Source organism: Schistocerca nitens, chromosome 2, assembly GCF_023898315.1.
Source record: "Schistocerca nitens isolate TAMUIC-IGC-003100 chromosome 2, iqSchNite1.1, whole genome shotgun sequence".
Classification (NCBI taxonomy): Eukaryota; Metazoa; Arthropoda; class Insecta; order Orthoptera; family Acrididae; genus Schistocerca; species Schistocerca nitens.
Window position 1 is genome coordinate 313542747 of NC_064615.1, and position 17837 is coordinate 313560583.

General features: G+C 43.1%; 1 protein-coding gene across 1 annotated transcript in view; it reads right to left on the reverse strand.

Moving 5' to 3' along the window:
• LOC126236082 (probable chitinase 10) overlaps positions 1 to 1984 on the reverse strand; it is a 390810-nt gene extending 388826 nt beyond the window's left edge. Inside the window, exon 1 of the mRNA XM_049945145.1 lies at positions 1773 to 1984. Within this exon, the coding sequence (XP_049801102.1) occupies positions 1773 to 1775 (3 nt within the window). The 5' untranslated portion in view covers positions 1776 to 1984. The remainder of the gene's footprint in view (positions 1 to 1772) is intronic.
• Positions 1985 to 17837: the final 15853 nt, after the last annotated feature.

A 17837-nucleotide genomic window follows, 5' to 3' on the forward strand; every position in this document is an offset into this window, starting at 1 on the left:
ATTTTTAACGGAGAAGTGTCTACAACAGCTTTGAACCATTATACAAAGCTGCTCCCAAATTTGCTCGTTTTCAACGAAAAACTACCTACATCGATGTGGCAACTGAAGTTTTAAAGTCTACCTGTCATGCTAACGTCCGCTAAAGATATTTCCTGTGTAATCATTTTCGCTTTGTGGATTTTAACTCACACGGAGTAACACAGTTTTTTAAGGTATAATCTATGCCATCTGAACTCTAGTTTCAGCAGTTCGAGCCTGCCCTACTGAAACAATAATCGGTTTCCATTAATGCTGCAACGATCGGTTTTCACTAACGCTAAGGATAGAGACATAAGTTGTTCCCAGTCGTTGCTTACATGTCACCGAAATTCAAAACTTGTATCATCTGTTATAATTTCTGGTCTGCCTCAAAGAATATAGTGTTATACAATGACTTTGAAAGTTACTGTACAGAATTGTCAACTTATCATCTACGAATTGGTTCGTATGGAATGCACGTATACATGAAACAGGAGTGTCTCCTAAAGTTCAGATGGCCATACTGGAAAGAAATTAATAAGTGATGTACTCGAATCGCCGGCGTCTCGTCAAAGAACACTCTAGATCTGTTGTTTTGTTTTGTCACAAGGTGCACAACACATCTTCTTGGTTCTTTCAGCACCATGCCTATGGACGAGACCTGTGACGAGATGTCGCTGAATTTGGAACGAAACTTTAGAGACTTCATTGTCCTTGAATAACGGATCAAACGTCCAGAACCTTCACTCGTATAGTGGACTTTCAGTCGTAGCACTGATCGATGGGGTTGAGGTGTAAATTTACGTAACTCAACAATTGCTGTAAACGTATGTGGTTTTTCCAAATCCGCAACAATGACTGTGTAATATTTGTAGAACATCCTTTGTGGGAAAAGTTGTTGCGTTTATGCTGTCGTCCGATGAAAAAGCCTGATTTACGATGTATATTTCCGCCATCAACTTTTCCTTTTTTAATTCTCGAACGCGTTATGAAGGATTTGAAGTTACACTGTAATCGTTTCTTTGGTTCTTTCATATAATATGTTATTCAACTTTTGTTAGCTGCTAAAGGTGTAGAATAGTGTGTCTTGTTACTATGCGTCGAATTTTTCATTGGTATCTCAGATGTCACATTTCTACTCCTGAGAAAATTTCTCTTGTTATGTTAGAGGATCTGGTCACTTTACTCCAACGGAGTGCAAAGACAGTGTGGCGAACCCTTTTCACGGTTATCCACGAAGTTTACCAGACATTTTAATTTGTGCATGTGTTTGCAGTGGGAGTGTAAACTGTCCAGCACAAATAACAGAAAAGCAGATAAATTACCGAAAGTGGACAATAGACGCTGCTACAAAAATTGTTTCTGAAAATGGAGGTGTTCACGTAAGTATACGATTCAAAAAATGTTTGAAATCTTTAAAAAAATAAGCATACGTGTTCTGGGTAGATTATATAAAATAACTATAGAATGCTAATTTCTAGTGCAGTGCAACTTCGCGCGACTCAAGATGTTTTTGGGAGTCCATATCGAAATGCGTAAGGCTTAAATGAACGTGACAGGTTTTAGTTACACGAAAGACGGCAGCATAAACACTGAGTACCAAACAGATCGTAAACACACGATAATTTTTTATTGTGAGAGTTTTCGGCTGAACGGTGTGCTTACTGGGGTCAGGTGTCAAAGCAACGACGCTGCAAAGTGGATTTTTCTGGAAGTTCTTTGCAGATCGTATGGCGTGTACAGTGAGAACTCACCATGTTTGCTGCCGCTGTGGACCAGGCGAAGTGGCGAAGTAAAGGCTAGAGCGTAGCGCGAGGGCGGCAAGCAGGTGCGGGAGTCGGCGCGTGGCTGGAGTGTCGCTCGAGCAATGGTACTGTGCGGTGTGTGGAGAGCTGCGCTGCGGTAGCTGGGTAGTCAGCCTCTCTAGTGACACTCACTGCTCGCTGCCGGCACACTGCAGCCGCCGCCGCAGCCGTCGCGGGCTCCTGCGGCCTTTCCCTCGGACCGCGTCCGCCAATCGCGGCGCGGGAGAAATTGGAACGGCCAATGGGAGCGGGCTGGTCCGGTGCGGCGAGGCAGCGCGGGCGAAAAGGAAGTGGTAAGGTAAACGACGCCGATTCCTGCCTTACGGGCAAGAATGCGTGCGACACCTCAGGGTGAGCTGAATTTCCGCACGCGATAACGCAGCCCACCTTCTCTCGCACTACAGCCGCTATGAGCAGCCGCCTACGGTCACGAGGCCAGTAACGCACTATTAAGACAACCAAACTATAGATGCCGTGAAACACTATGTATGAAGCGTCTAATTTTCTAAGTACACTCTAAGGAAAAAAACTACGCACCAAGAATAAATTATCCGAAAGGGACGGAAATCGGCAGATGTGACGCACATGTACACTCAAGTGAATGATTACAATTTCAGAGAAAAATGGATGATTTATTCGAAAGAAAGAGTTTCACAAATAGAGCAAGTCAAAAACGCATTGGTACACTTCTCGCCCTTATGTAAGCAGCTGTCCGGCTTGGCATTGACTCATAGAGTTGTTGGATATCAAATGGTTCAAATGGCTCTGAGGACTATGGAACTTCTGAGGTTATCAGTTCCCTAGAACTTAGAACTACTTAAACCTAAGTAACCTAAGGACATCACACACATCCATGCCCGAGGCAGGATTCGAACCTGCGACCGTAGCGGACTCGCGGTTTCAGACTGTAGCGCCTAGAACCGTCCGGCCAGTCCGGCCGGCTGTTGGATATCCTCCTGAGGGATACCATGCCAAATTCTGTCGAACTGGCAAGTCAAAATCTCTCGGTGGTTGTAGGGATCTGCCCATAATTCTAACATTCTCAACTGGGGAGAGATTCGGCGATGAAGCTGGCCAAGGTAAGGTTTGGCAAGCACCCAAGATAAGCTGCAGAAACGGTCGTCGTTTGTGGACGGGCATTATCTTGCCGAAATATAACACCCGCACAGCTGTCCTTGAAGAGCAACAATATGTGACGTACAGTACAGTCGGCGTGCTGCTGTGCTGTAAGGATGCTACTGATGACTGACAAAGGTGCCGTGCTATGAAAAGAAATGGCACTACGGACCACCACTCCTGGCTGTCAGGCCATATGGCGGGCGACAGGATGGTATCCCACCGCTGTCCAGGGCGTCCACAAATACAGCTTCGGCCTGGCATCTCATTGACTGGAATAGACGAACCCCGCCTCGAACTGAGTCTCAGTGACCAATGAAGACGTTTTGAAGACTCCCTGGAGAGCGGTAGGATGCCAGTTTGACTGTCGCCCGCCATACGGTACGACAACCAGGAGCGGTGGTCTCGCGAGCCATTTCTTTTCATAGCAGCACATCTTTGGTTGCCATCCGCGGCATACGTACAGCACCGCGGTACGTCGAAGATACTCTACGCCCGGTTTTGTTGCCCTTCATAGAAAGTCGTAGGAGGCATACATTTCAGCAACATAATGCTCGCTTGCAAAAGGCGAGAGTCTCTTCAACTTGTCTTTGTGCTTGCCAAACCTTACCTTGGCCAGCTTCATCGCCGAATCTCTCCCCAAATGGCCTCATCTAGAGCATTAATGGCAGGACCCTCCAACTAGCTCGTTGTTTTGGCGATCTAAGGCTTCAATTGGACAGAATTTGGCACGATATCACTCAGGAGGACACCCAATAACCCTATCAATCAATGCCTAGCCAAATAACTACTTGCGTAAGGGCAGATGTTGAACAACGCGTTGTTCACTTGCTCAATTTTTGAAGTTTTTGTCTTAAATAAATCAACCTTTTTTTCTGAAATTCTAATCGTTAGTCTGCACATAGCTGCCGAGAATTCTTCCGGGTTGTATGGCCGTGGTCCATGGAACTCTTCTATCCCTGGCTTTTCGTCCAAAGCTACGTTGGACATCTTCGGAGGTGCTCCTGGTTGTGCTGAGTCTGGCCGACTGACGAGTCGGACGTCGAAGCACAGCCTAAATACCGTGGAAAGTGGGCGTGGTCTGGATTTCACGTGATAGCAGAGATAAACCTTGTCAAGGATAAAATATAACTATCGATCACAGTACGTCAAAGATAAAAACTTCTCATCGATTCTGTAGCGCCACTATCCATATATCGCTGAGTTTCATAGCTTCTTCTTTTCTGTTAAAATTATCCCCATGTTTATATATTTCGATGGCTTCTCTATACAGCAGTGGATGATAGTTCGTCATAGTACATAAAACTTCAGTTACCGAAAAAGCACTATGTTGTCACCCGACTGAAGAGCACGTTCCGCCACGGCTGACTTGTCTGTTTTCCCTAGTCGGCAAAGACTTTTTCGTTCCTTCAACCGTGTATTCAGACTTCTCTTTGAAGTTCCAATGTAGACCCTACCACATGTACACGGAATCTTGTATACACCACTTGCAGATAGAGGGGGACGTTTATCCGTAACGGAAGGAACGTTATGTTTCCTTAAAACCTTGCTATTTATTTCCTTACTAAAGTACCCATTATTCTCAAAAGCCTGCTTTAGATGTTTTAACTCGGCGTCCATGTATTCCGGCGCACAAATACTTTTAGCTCTGTCCACTAGACTTTTAATTACATCTCTTTTCTGTTGTGGATGATGGTTGGAATCCTTATGCAAGTATCTGTCCGTATGTGTAACCTTCGGAAAGGGTATTTACAATCTGTACAGAAACCAGATGGCAGTTACAAGAGTAGAGGGGCACGAAAGGTAACGTTGAGAAGAGAGTGAGTCAGGGTTGTATGCTATCTCCGATGTTATTCAGTTTGTATATTGAGCAAGCAGTAAACTAAACAAAAGAAAAAAATTGGAGTAGGGAAATTCAGGAAGAAGAAATAAAAACTGTGCGGTTTGCCGATGACATTGTAATTCTGTCAGAGACAGCAAAGGGCTTGGAACAGCAATTGAGCGGAATGGACAGCATCTTGAAAGCAGGATTTAAGATGAATATCAACAAAATCAAAACGAGGATAATGGAACGTAGTAGAATTATATCAGGCGACGCCGAGGAAATTAGATTAGGAAATGAGACACTTAAGTAGTAAATGAGTTTTGCTATTTGGGAAGCAAAATAACTTTTGATGGTCTAAGTGGGGAGGGTATAAGATGTGGACTTTCAATGGCAAGAAAAGCGTTCCTGAAGAAGAGAAATTTGTTAACATCGAGTATAGATTTAAGTGTCCTTTCTGAAATTATTTGTATCTAGTGTAGCCATGTATGGAAGTGAACCTTGGACGATAAACAGTTTAGACAGGGAGAGAATAGAAGCTTTTGAAATGTGGTGCTGCAGAATAATGCTGAAGGTTATACGGATACACATAACAAATGATGTAATACTGTGTAGGATTGGGGAGGAAAGAAACTTGTGGCTCGACCTGAATAGAAGACGGAAATCGGTTGGTAGGACTGAAGGGCCACCAATTTATTACTGGAGGGAAGCGGGGGGGGGGGGGGGGGGGGGTATAAACCGCAGAGGGAGACCAAGAGATGAATATAGTAAGCAGATTCAAAGGGATGTGGGTTGCAGTGGTTACTCGAAGACGAAGAGGTTTGCACAGGATAGAGTAGCATGGAGAGCTGCATCAAACTAGTCTTTGGACTGAACACCACAAAAACAACGATAGGACACCTCACTGAAAAGGTCCCCAGCAATCAAACCTTTATATTAATGCCCACTAAGAGGTGTCCACGTACATTTAATGGGACAGTGCGTTATTTCTGGAGATACTGCGTGGCAGTAGTAGAAAAGAAGTCGCATGAAAATACGTCCGGAAACAAGCCCACCACATAAATTATTAATGTCGTCCTTAAAAGAGCGTACTGGTCGCTTTGGAGTGTTGCAGTTACATTATCACTAGTACCACGTGGAGATGTCACCCTTCACCGCTGACGAAAGCTATGGTAGTGGAGTGGTGTGTGTGTGCCCAATAGGTCGTATGGAATCAGGGGAATCAGGACAGTGTAATGGTTCGATCTGGAGCCGGGACAAAGCTGCAGAAAGGAGCTTTCGTGTTTTGACAGGAGCATGACCACACTGAATGAAACTAATTCTTAGGATGATACGTCGACGCAGACTTCTCTACGAGACATGGCGTACCGCTCGTAGCGGACATGGGTCATAGACGAGTGGCACACCTTGTCAGTCATAATCGGCGTCAAACCTCATTGGAACTGCTGCCATCAATACGGAGCCATCTTAACCAGTATCGGAGCGAACACTGTTAAGGTAACTGAATACAATGGACATTAGGAGTCAGACATCTCGCAAAAAACATTGCTCGACGCGATACATGGGTCTGCACGTCATCAGTGGGACAAACAGAAACTGGACGCTAGCTCACTGGAGTAATGTAGTGTGCTCCGACGAGTAGCGATTTTGCCTCTTTACAAGTGTTGCAAGGTGTCAGTTGCACTGACTGACACTGCGTTTACTCGCAGTTTATGGAGGGGTCTGGAGCGAAGTCGGCGTTCTGACTCATCTCAAAGGTGTTCCATTGGATTCAGGCCGGGGCTCTGGACACGTCAGCCCATTTCAGAAATATCAGCGTTCACAAGTCATTGCGTCACTGCTGTATGACAGGGTTCAAATCGGAGCTGTTTCTGTGATGATTTGGGGGAGTTTCTTGTAGCTTGACTCAGCCCCACTCATTCAATTTACTGTGCATTTGATTCAAGGTATTTACGTCACCATTCTTGCAGACCAAATGTTGCCCTTTTACTTATACAGGGGGTATCCGGTGTAAGTGTAGATAGTTTTATATATGATACCTTAATATGTACACACATCAGTACTTAGTTTTTTTCTCTCTGCGTGGAACACTCTTCCTACAAACTCATCACATCAATTACTAACTAATCTTCTCTGCACGGCAGTAACTACAACACTAAGTCAATATAGACTAACCGTTATATGTCCACATGTCCACACTTCAACACGTGACTTGCTGTCCGGGCAGAAATAAGCAGTAAGGGTAGCTCTTGTCACATGTACTACCACTCGTAATAGCTATAATTATCATTCTGAAAATAACGTAAATACTGATGTAATGTTATTCACAACACCGTCCTTAGTCATCACCAGAAATATCTGCACTTACACCCGTTACAGCATTTACATTCGTATTGAGTATGCTGGGGACACTCCCGTCATCCAAGACACCAGCACCCATGTCTGCAGGGCTGCATGCATACATCTCTGGTTTGACCAATACTCAGCCACCCTATCACAACCAAACTCGCCATTAAAAATCTGAAACTTTATTCCCTAGAAAACGTCGGAAACAGTTTGGAAACGTTTAGCAAAATAGTAAACTAAACAGTTTGTCCTAAATCAAGTACTGTGACAGCTGCTATTGCTTCTGCCATGTTCAGTAAGAGGTAGGAAAGTGAAACGCATCTCCTCGTTTGGGTATAGTTCTATTCGCTACTGCTAAAATAATCCCTTCATTAAGCGTGATACTCACCAAGACCATTACTCCTTGTTCATCGGAACAATAGATTCCTCATTAGTATCGAAGGCTCTTTCTCACTGAATTAACGCCATTGTCATGACTGACAGTTTTATCGCACAAATTAAGATACTTTCATCGCCTCTTTTGTCCTGACAAACTACCCATGTTGTCCTTGCAGAGTAAGAGTAACAACGACTGTTGTTTCTGCACGGAGGAACACCATCCATTTTACCTCATGCGACAGCACCGTATACAAATGTTAAACGTCGACAGATTGATAGAGGAGCTCCATAAGTTGGCCGTCCGACGCACCTGACCTTAGTATCTTAGATTCCTGGCTATGTAAATAAAGGCATTAGTGTATTCCACACCCACTGACGTGCACACGTCACAAAACCACGTGTCCCATCAATGTGACCAAATCCGTGAGCAAGAAGGTGTGTTCCCATGAGTTCGTTATTCGCAGAGAGTGGCTGCTTAAACATGTGTCAGAATGAGTAGTAGCCACATCGAACACATCCTGTAGAGTCAATAGTGAGATACTTCAGAGGACAGAATGGTCTGTGTCTCAACAAGTGTTCATTTACCTACATAATTATGTCTCTAGGAATTTTTCTAGTTGTAAATGGCGCTGTCTCCCGTAATAACATGCCATACTTATTCTTCCAAACACCCAGTCTAAGCTCTTTCTGGATGCCGTAAGGTGACTGGATGGTCATTATTGCTCGTCAGCATTGTTATCTCTGCCAGGCGGAGCCGCTGATGCGTATGCGCTTCCTCCAGGTTTTCCTGCCACGGACTGTTTCAGAGGTCTACGTCTGTCCATTTATTCTTCAACGTTTCCCTCTAAAATCTTTCACCTTACCTATTTCACCTTTTTCCTCTTTCGTAGAATATCCTTCCGACACATCTCGGCTGATACCAAAGATACACCTATGACCATTATTACCGCGATAGGTGCTGCTTCTTTTAAGAATGGGAGGACCACAATCCGCATTCAATTCCGGCCTTTCTCGTTAAAAATTTCCTTGGTTCCCGTAAATCATTTCAGACAAAGGTCTGGAGGTTTTTCATCAAAATGTCACGGTCAAATGCAATGATTATCCTTGTCCACATCGAGACTGTTCGCTGGATTTTTGCTACCTCAGTGTCGACGGGTAATACTGTAAAGACGTCCACATTTTGGTCATCTCGGAGGTAGTTCTTTGGTGAAGGTGACCACCCTCGTACAAACCTCTTCTCCTCGCAGTTGAGTCATTTCCATTGATGTGAATTTCATCTCGATCAAAGTTTTACTACGGACTCTACCCGCACAAGGAGGCGTAGTCGTTGAGACAAATGTACTAGCATGGAAAGAAGCGACTTATCCGAAAGATGTTCTACGCATACGATTTCTTGGTTTTCGTAAATCATTTATAGCCACCTTTGGGGCGCTTCCATCAACAACGCATAGACAGATTTGCATCTGCATTATACAACTGTTTGAAAGGTTTAAGGTTACAAGAGAAAAATGAGTCTATGCTGCATGTTCCATGAATGGCAACCTGAGTACTGTTACTAATTCTGACTTGAATGAAACAGAAAGTCTGACTAAGAAATAGTTGTGAATGACATTGTGATTAAGGACGGCGGTGCCAAGACAAAATGCGAAACGTGCCTGCCGGGTTGTCGGCCTTGGCCAATGACTTGAATCTGACATACGTCTGAATTCCTAAATAGCAAGTGCCAAATGTTGGGCGTGGCTGGTACCGGCTATTGGAATAGTATTACCTCATACTACAGCCTAATCTCAGTATAATTATTTCTCCTTCCATCTCTACTAGTCACACTGCAGTGAAGCTCTCTGTAGCAAACGCTTCTAATCTGGTATTCGTTTCCAATTGTCTCACTATCGTCTTTCTCAATGCTGTCTATCTTTATTTTCCCTGAGTAAAATACGGCTGTCATCAACAAAAAGTTTGGGTTGTACAAGGCATTGCTTTGTCACCTGAATGAATTTTCCTCATTATAAGAGTATTGTAAAAAATGGCTCTGAGCACTATGGGACTCAACTGCTGTGGTCATAAGTCCCCTAGAACTTAGAACTACTTAAACCTAACTAACCTAAGGACAGCACACAACACCCAGCCATCACGAGGCAGAGAAAATCCCTGACCCCGCCGGGAATCGAACCCGGGAACCCGGGCGTGGGAAGCGAGAACGCTACCGCACGACCACGAGATGCGGGCAAGAGTATTGTAGGGCGACTTGTTTTAACTGTTGAAAACCATTCATAAGCCAAGATCGCAATAACACTTTGTTATTCAAGACAACCGATTTCATCAGTCTTAGCTGTCACCTTCATGCATTAAACAGTTTTTATAGTAAAATCATCATGTTTTACTATAGAAAAATGTTTAAGACCAGAAGACGACAGTTAAGACTGTTGAAAAGCGTCATCATAAATAAAAAATATTTTGTGCGATATTGGCTTTTGAATGGTTTTCAACAACTGTCAACTTAAAATACAAATTGCTCTAACCAGTTAAATTTGCTATGTTATACTTTCAACTACACGTTTTGGAGGATTCTACTTCCATCATCATTTAAATTTGTTAGTTAATGAGGCCTACATATATTGTATGTACGACTTTTTGAGAACCTGTTGCACATTAAGTGGTCATATGCTCGTCTTACAGTCGTACTTAGGTCACGTACTGCACCAACCTGCTGTTCGTAATGATCAAGGTCAAGTCTAAAATAACATGACCACAATGCTTTACTAAGCATGCCCTGTTGCAAGTTGTATATCTTTGACTTCATATGACTTTTTAACTGACGTGCAATCAGTTATAGGGCGACCTACAGTATGTAAGGTACCTGAGAGAACAGGTTTTGCAAACGGATTGCCTATGAAAGAAAGTCCGAATATGCCCTGAATTGAAAGGGATGCGCTCTCATATATAATGTTCAGACTCGTGAGTTAACCAGTAACACGGTGTAAAAACGAAACTTAAGTAACTTTACTAAGATAGAGAACGCTTACTTAGCACAACCATTTACAGCGGGCATAGTAAAAGAAGACTGAATTTACGAGGAGCGTTTGAAAAGTCCGTGCAAAAATAAAAACTACTTACGTGTATGGGGTAACCTTTTTTCTTTTTTTACATAGTCTCCTTTTAGACTTATACTGAGGGGTGTTTGAAAAGTCCGTGCAAAAATGAAAACTACTTACGTGTTTGGGGTAAACCTTATTTAGTTTTCGACATAGTCTCCTTTTAGACTTATACACTTCGTCCAACGCTGTTCTAATTTGTTGATCCCTTCCGAATAATAGGAACTGTCCAAGTCCGCAAAATAGCTAAGAGTTGCTGCAATCGCCTCCTCGTTTGAATAAATTCTTTGTCCTGCCAGCCATTTCTTCAAATGGGGGAACAAATAGTAGTCCAAGGGAGCCAAGTCTGGAGATCAGGGGGGATGTGAAATGAGCTGGAATCCTATTTCCATTAATTTTGCGACCACAACTGCTGAGGTGTGTGCTGGTACATTGTCGTGATGGAAAAGGACTTTTTTGCGGTCCAATCCAGGCGTTTTTCTTGCAGCTCGGTTTTCAAACGGTCCAATGACGATGAATAATATGCACCAGTCTTCCACCCATGAACCATGGACCTTGCCGTTGGTGGGGAGGCTTGCGTGCCTCAACGATACAGATAGCCGTACCGTAGGTGCAACCACAACGGAGGGGTATCTGTTGAGAGGCCAGACAAACGTGTGGTTCCTGAAGAGGGGCAGCAGCCTTTTCAGTAGTTGCAGGGGCAACAGTCTGGATGATTGACTGATCTGGCCTTGTAACACTAACCAAAACGGCCTTGCTGTTGTGGTACTGCGAACGGCTGAAAGCAAGGGGAAACTACAGCCGTAATTTTTCCCGAGGGCATTCAGCTTTACTGTATGGTTAAATGATGATGGCGTCGTCTTGGGTAAAATATTCCGGAGGTAAAATAGTCCCCCATTCGGATCTCCGGGCGGGGACTACTCAAGAGGACGTCGTTATCAGGAGAAAGAAAACTGGCATTCTACGGATCGGAGCGTGGAATGTCAGATCCCTTAATCGGGCAGGTAGGTTAGAAAATTTAAAAAGGGAAATGGATAGGTTAAAGTTAGATATAGTGGGAATTAGTGAAGTTCGGTGGCAGGAGGAACAAGACTTCTGGTCAGGTGAATACAGGGTTATAAATACAAAATCAAATAGAGGTAATGCAGGAGTAGGTTTAACAATGAATAAAAAAATAGGAGTGCGGGTAAGCTACTACAAACAGCATAGTGAATGTATTATAGTGGCCAAGATAGACACGAAGCCCATGCCTACTACAGTAGTACAAGTTTATATGCCAACTAGTTCTGCAGATGACAAAGAAATGGAAGAAATGTATGATGAGATAAAAGAAATTATTCAGGTAGTGAAGGTAGACGAAAATTTAATAGTCATGGGTGACTGGAATTCGAGAGTAGGAAAAGGGAGAGAAGGAAACATAGTAGGTGAATATGGATTGGGGCTAAGAAATGAAAGAGGAAGCCGTCTGTTAGAATTTTGCACAGAGCATAACTTAATCATGGCTAACACTTGGTTCAAGAATCATAAAAGAAGGTTGTATACATGGAAGAATCTGGAGATACTAATAGGTATCAGGTAGATTATATAATGGTAAGACAGAGATTTAGGAACCAGGTTTTAAATTGTAGGACATTTCCAGGGGCAGATGTGGACTCTGACCACAATCTATTGGTTATGAACTGTAGATTAAAACTGAAGAAATTGCAAAAAAGTGGGAATTTAAGGAGATGGGACCTGGATAAACTGACTAAACCAGAGGTTGTACAGCGTTTCAGGGACAGCATAAGGGAACAATTGACAGGAATGGGGGAAAGAAATACAGTAGAAGAAGAATGGGTAGCTCTGAGGGATGAAGTAGTGAAGGCAGCAGAGGATCAAATGGTTCAAAATGGCTCTGAGCACTATGGGACTCAACTGCTGAGGTCATTAGTCCCCTAGAACTTAGAACTAGTTAAACCTAACTAACCTAAGGACATCACAAACATCCATGCCCGAGGCAGGATTCGAACCTGCGACCGTAGCGGTCTTGCGGTTCCAGACTGCAGCGCCTTTAACCGCACGGCCACTTCGGCCGGCCAGCAGAGGATCATGTAGGTAAAAAGACGAGGGCTAGTAGAAATCCTTGGGTAACAAAAGAAATATTGAATTTAATTAATGAAAAGAGAAAATATAAAAATGCAGTAAATGAAGCAGGCAAAGGAATACAAACGTCTCAAAAATGAGATCGACAGGAAGTGCAAAATGGCTAAGCAGGGATGGCTAGAGGACAAATGTAAGGATGTAGAGGCTTATCTCACTAGGGGTAAGATAGATACTGCCTACAGGAAAATTAAAGAGACCTTTGGAGAGAAGAGAACCACTTGTATGAATATCAAGAACTCAGATGGATACCCAGTTCTAAGCAAAGAAGGGAAGGCAGAAAGGTGGAAGGAGTTAATAGAGGGTTTATACAAGGGCGATGTGCTTGAGGACAATATTATGGAAATGGAAGAGAATGTAGATGAAGACGAAATGGGAGATAAGATACTGCGTGAAGAGTTTGACAGAGCACTGAAAGACCTGAGTCGAAACAAGGCCCCGGGAGTAGACAACATTCCATTAGAACTACTGACGGCCTTGGGGGAGCCAGTCATGACAAAACTCTACCATCTGGTGAGCAAGATGTATGAGACAGGCGAAATACCCTCAGACTTCAAGAAGAATATAATAATTCCAATCCCAAAGAAAGCAGGTGTTGACAGATGTGAAAATTACCGAACTATCAGTTTAATAAGTCACAACTGCAAAATACTAACGCGAATTCTTTACAGACGAATGGAAAAACTGGTAGAAGCCGACCTCGGGGAGGTTCAGTTTGGATTCTGTAGAAATGTTGGAACACGTGAGGCAATACTGATCTTACGACTTATCATAGAAGAAAGATTAAGGAAAGGCAAACCTACGTTTCTAGCATTTGTAGACTTAGAGAAAACTTTTGACAATGTTGACTGGAATACTCTCTTTCAAATTCTAAAGGTGGCAGGGGTAAAATAAAGGGAGCGAAAGGCTATTTATAATTTGTACAGAAACCAGATGGCAGTTGTAAGAGTCGAGGGGCATGAAAGGGAAGCAGTGGTTGGGAAGGGAGTGAGACAGGGTTGTAGCCTCTCCCCGAAGTTATTAAGTCTGTATATTGAGCAAGCAGTAAAAGAAACAAAAAAAAATTTGGAGTAGGTATTAAAATCTATGGAGAAGAAGTAAATCTTTGAGGTTCGCCGATGACATTGTAATTCTGTCAGAGACAGCAAAGGACTTGGAAGAGCAGTTGAACGGAATGGACAGTGTCTTGATAGGAGGATATAAGATGAACATCAACAAAAGCAAAACGAGGATAATGGAATGTAGTCGAATTAAGTCGGGTGATGCTGTGGGAATTAGATTAGGAAATGAGACACTTAAAGTAGTAAAGGAGTTTTGTTATTTGGGGAGCAAAATAACTGATGATGGTCGAAGTAGAGAGGATATAAAATGTAGACTGGCAATGGCAAGGAAAGCGTTTCTGAAGAAGAGAAATTTGTTAACATCTAGTATAGATTTAAATGTCAGGAAGTCGTTCCTGAAAGTATTTGTATGGAGTGTAGCCATGTATGGAAGTGAAACATGGGCAATAAATAGTTTTGACAAGAAGAGAATAAGAAGCTTTCGAAATGTGGTGCTACAGAAGAATGTTGAAGATTAGGTGGGTAGATCACGTAACTAATGAGGAGGTATTGAATAGGATTGGGGAGAAGAGAAGTTTGTGCCACAACTTGACTAGAAGAGGGGATCGGTAGGTAGGACATGTCCTGAGGTATCAAGGGATCACAAATTTAGCATTGCAGGGCAGCGTGGAAGCTAAAAATCGTAGAGGGAGACCAAGAGATGAATACACTAAGCAGATTCAGAAGGATGTAGGTTGCAGTAGGTACTGGGAGATGAAGGAGCTTGCACAGGATAGATTAGCATGGAGAGCTGCATCAAACCAGTCTCAGGACTGAAGACCACAACAACAACAACAACAATATGCACCAGTAATAGTTTTACCCTTTTCCAGATAGTCGATGAGCATTATCCCTTGCGAATCCCAAAAGACAGTCGCCATAACCTTTCCGGCCGAACGAATGGTCTTCGCCTTTTTTGGTGCACATTCTCCCTTGGTAACTCATTGTTTAGATTGTTGTTTGGTCTCAGGATTATAGTAATGTATCCATGTTTCATCCATAGTGACTAAACGACACTTAAAGCCCTGCAGATTCTTCCTGAATAGCTGCAAATCATCCTTGGAACACTTCACACGATTCCGTTTTTGGTCAAGCGTGAGCAATCGCGGAACCCGTCTTGCGAATAGCTTTCTCATGTCCAAATGTTTATGCAAAATATTATGTACCCGTTCATCCGAAATGCCTACAGCACTATCAATCTCACGCACCTTAACTCTTCTGTCATCCATCACCATATCATGGATTTTATCAATGATTTCTGGAGTCGTAACCACTACAGGGCGTCCAGAAAGTTCAGCATCACTTGTACCCATATGGCCACTACGAAAATTTTGAAACCACTTATAAACTATTCTAATCGAAGGTGCAGAGTCACCGTAATGTTTATCAAGCTTCTCTCTAGTATCCTGAGGCGTTTTTCCTTTCATGAAGTAATGTTTAATCACCACACGAAATTCTTTTTCATCCATTTTTTTACAATCACTCGACTTCCTTGATTCACACGAATGCCAAACACAAAGAAATAGACCAATATGGATGAAACTTGGTGCGCGTTCTTTCCAAAGATGCTACTAACTAAACATAACCTCGATACGCGCCGGTGGTGCCATCTCTCGGACTTTGCGCGGACTTTCCAAACACCGCTCGTATGTGAACTTGAGTACTCTAACAAACATTTCACCATGCATGAAAATGCTGTAAAGCAAGGTTGCTCGTTGCTGCATGCAGTGTGATGGGTGTGTGGACTGGTCGGTTACAACAGCTCACAGCTACAAGACAACATATAGTCGCACTTTATATAGATTGAAGGACTGCCACGCTGCCATCCCCAGCACCTACGTTTCCTGTTAAAAGATCATGCACAGAAGCGCGAAGTATAGTACTGACAGTGAATGACTCTATTTTGATACTGATTGCAATTAAATATCCATAAAAATTCTACTAATTTCAGAAGGCAAGTGGTATGTTTCGAGTCGACTGTTTGTATGATAATTGCTGTGTGCATGTCAGCGTAAACTCGTTGAAATAGGACAGTTATTGGTAAGGAAAACTGGTTTAGTAAAAGAAGCGGTCAAAATGTTTCCGCCTGAACACATTCCTGTGTTTATACGCAACGTAGCGCGACTGCGAGGGGGTTCACACGCACAGTGATGTAGGCAAGGAACTAGTGTGGTATTCTTGTCTTTCCGATATGCATGCGTGTTTTTTTTAAAAAAAAAAAAAGAAAAAAAGAAGCAAGATCAGACACCGGTAGACGCTTATCAGAAAATAAAGAATGTGGAAGGGACAGCATATCTGCCGAAAACCGCCGTTGTGTGATGGTGCGCCAAGTGACGAGCACGATTCGACACTCATATCGCAAATGTCGTAATGCAGAAGTTACGCCAACTTAAGGGGGAGACTCTCGAGAACCTGCCCAATAGTCCTGATCTCTTCCCATGCGATTATCGGTCCTTCGGTCCCTCAGAAAGGGCCTTCGAGGGTCGATGATTCCTGTCGGACGGGGTTGTGCAACAGGCAGAGAGGGACTTCATCATGCAGCAGGACACGGTGTTTTGCTAAACGGAAATCTTCAGACTGGTGCTTCGGTGGGATGATTGCCTCAATGCTCACTGCGATTTTGCCTGATTTACGTCTTGAGTCTACACTGTACGGCCTTCGAACTCAAACTTTCTGATAAACCCTTAGAGAATTTTTGAATATAAATCCACACAATTTTCTCCTAAAGTAGTTAAACTGCGATACCATGTGCAACATTAATTCGCAGAAAACACGTGGCACACAGTGTTCCTTCGCGTAAGTCGCAAAACTTCCACAAAGGTTCACCGACAGGAAATATAACGTAATAAATGTTCTAAAATCCGAATGAATTACAAACAGATCCTGTACCGAGTATCGAACGAAACCCAGTCTCCTCACAAAAGCACAAAGATCAAGGCTCCACATCGGACACACGTTTCCAAATCAGCAATGTTCAGTACAGCCGACCACCTCAAACTTCGCGATGCTAGTCAAGAAATATAGTTCCACAAGAACTACACGCTCGCTGTGAATGGTTTAACAAAATTGTACTGCTAGTGTGCTCTTCCTGCGCGCACTCAACTGCGTCTTGCCACGACGTTGTACCACAGACAGCTAACCGCAACGTCAAACTCCAAACAAGACCTCCGCTAAGCTCGCCTGAACACAAAAGCGTCTTTTAACACGCCACTCAGAATTCGTAGCGGTCCGGACTGTGACCTCATTGGTCGGCTCGGCCTGAACTCAAAGAACACTTGATTAACAAATGGTTCAAATTGCTCTGAGCACTATGGGACTTAACTTCTGAGGTCATCAGTTCCCTAGAACTTAAAACTACTTAAACCTAACTAACCTAAGGACATCACACACATCCATGCCCGAAGCAGGATTCGAACCTGCGACCGTAGCGGTCGCGCGGTTCCAGACTGTAGCGCCTAGAACCGCTCGGCCACCCCGGTCGGCACTTGATTAACACCTTAAGCCTGACACAAACAGAGATTACGTTGTTCTCATTCGATAACTAGATACAGAATTGTGTCTTTTTAACTAATACTCGAAATAACTGAGCAGTGAAAGCAGTAAATTATATAATGATAGTTGATAATGTAACATCCTCTTTTCTATTCATAATTATAATATTCTCTTAGTATCTTTTATTAAGAGTGTCTGCTCCCGCCTGTTAAGCCGCATAACCTTGCTAGAACCTCGGCTGTCTACAATAACGTTTAATTTCGGACTCGGTACTACAAACGATAACATTAACAACTTTAATACTATTTCAGAACAAAGCGAAATCTTTTGCTAGTGTTAAACGCATTTGTATCTCTCTGAATACTAATTAAACTGTCGAAATCCTTCTGTTTAGTGATAAAACTATGAGATTGTTCTATCCAGTAACAAAGTACACACTTCACTTCGCTACTACCTGTAACTATCGTCCTTATATTTAAAGTTTCCCCCTACTACACGTAATTATCGTTACAATAATTAATGTTTCCCA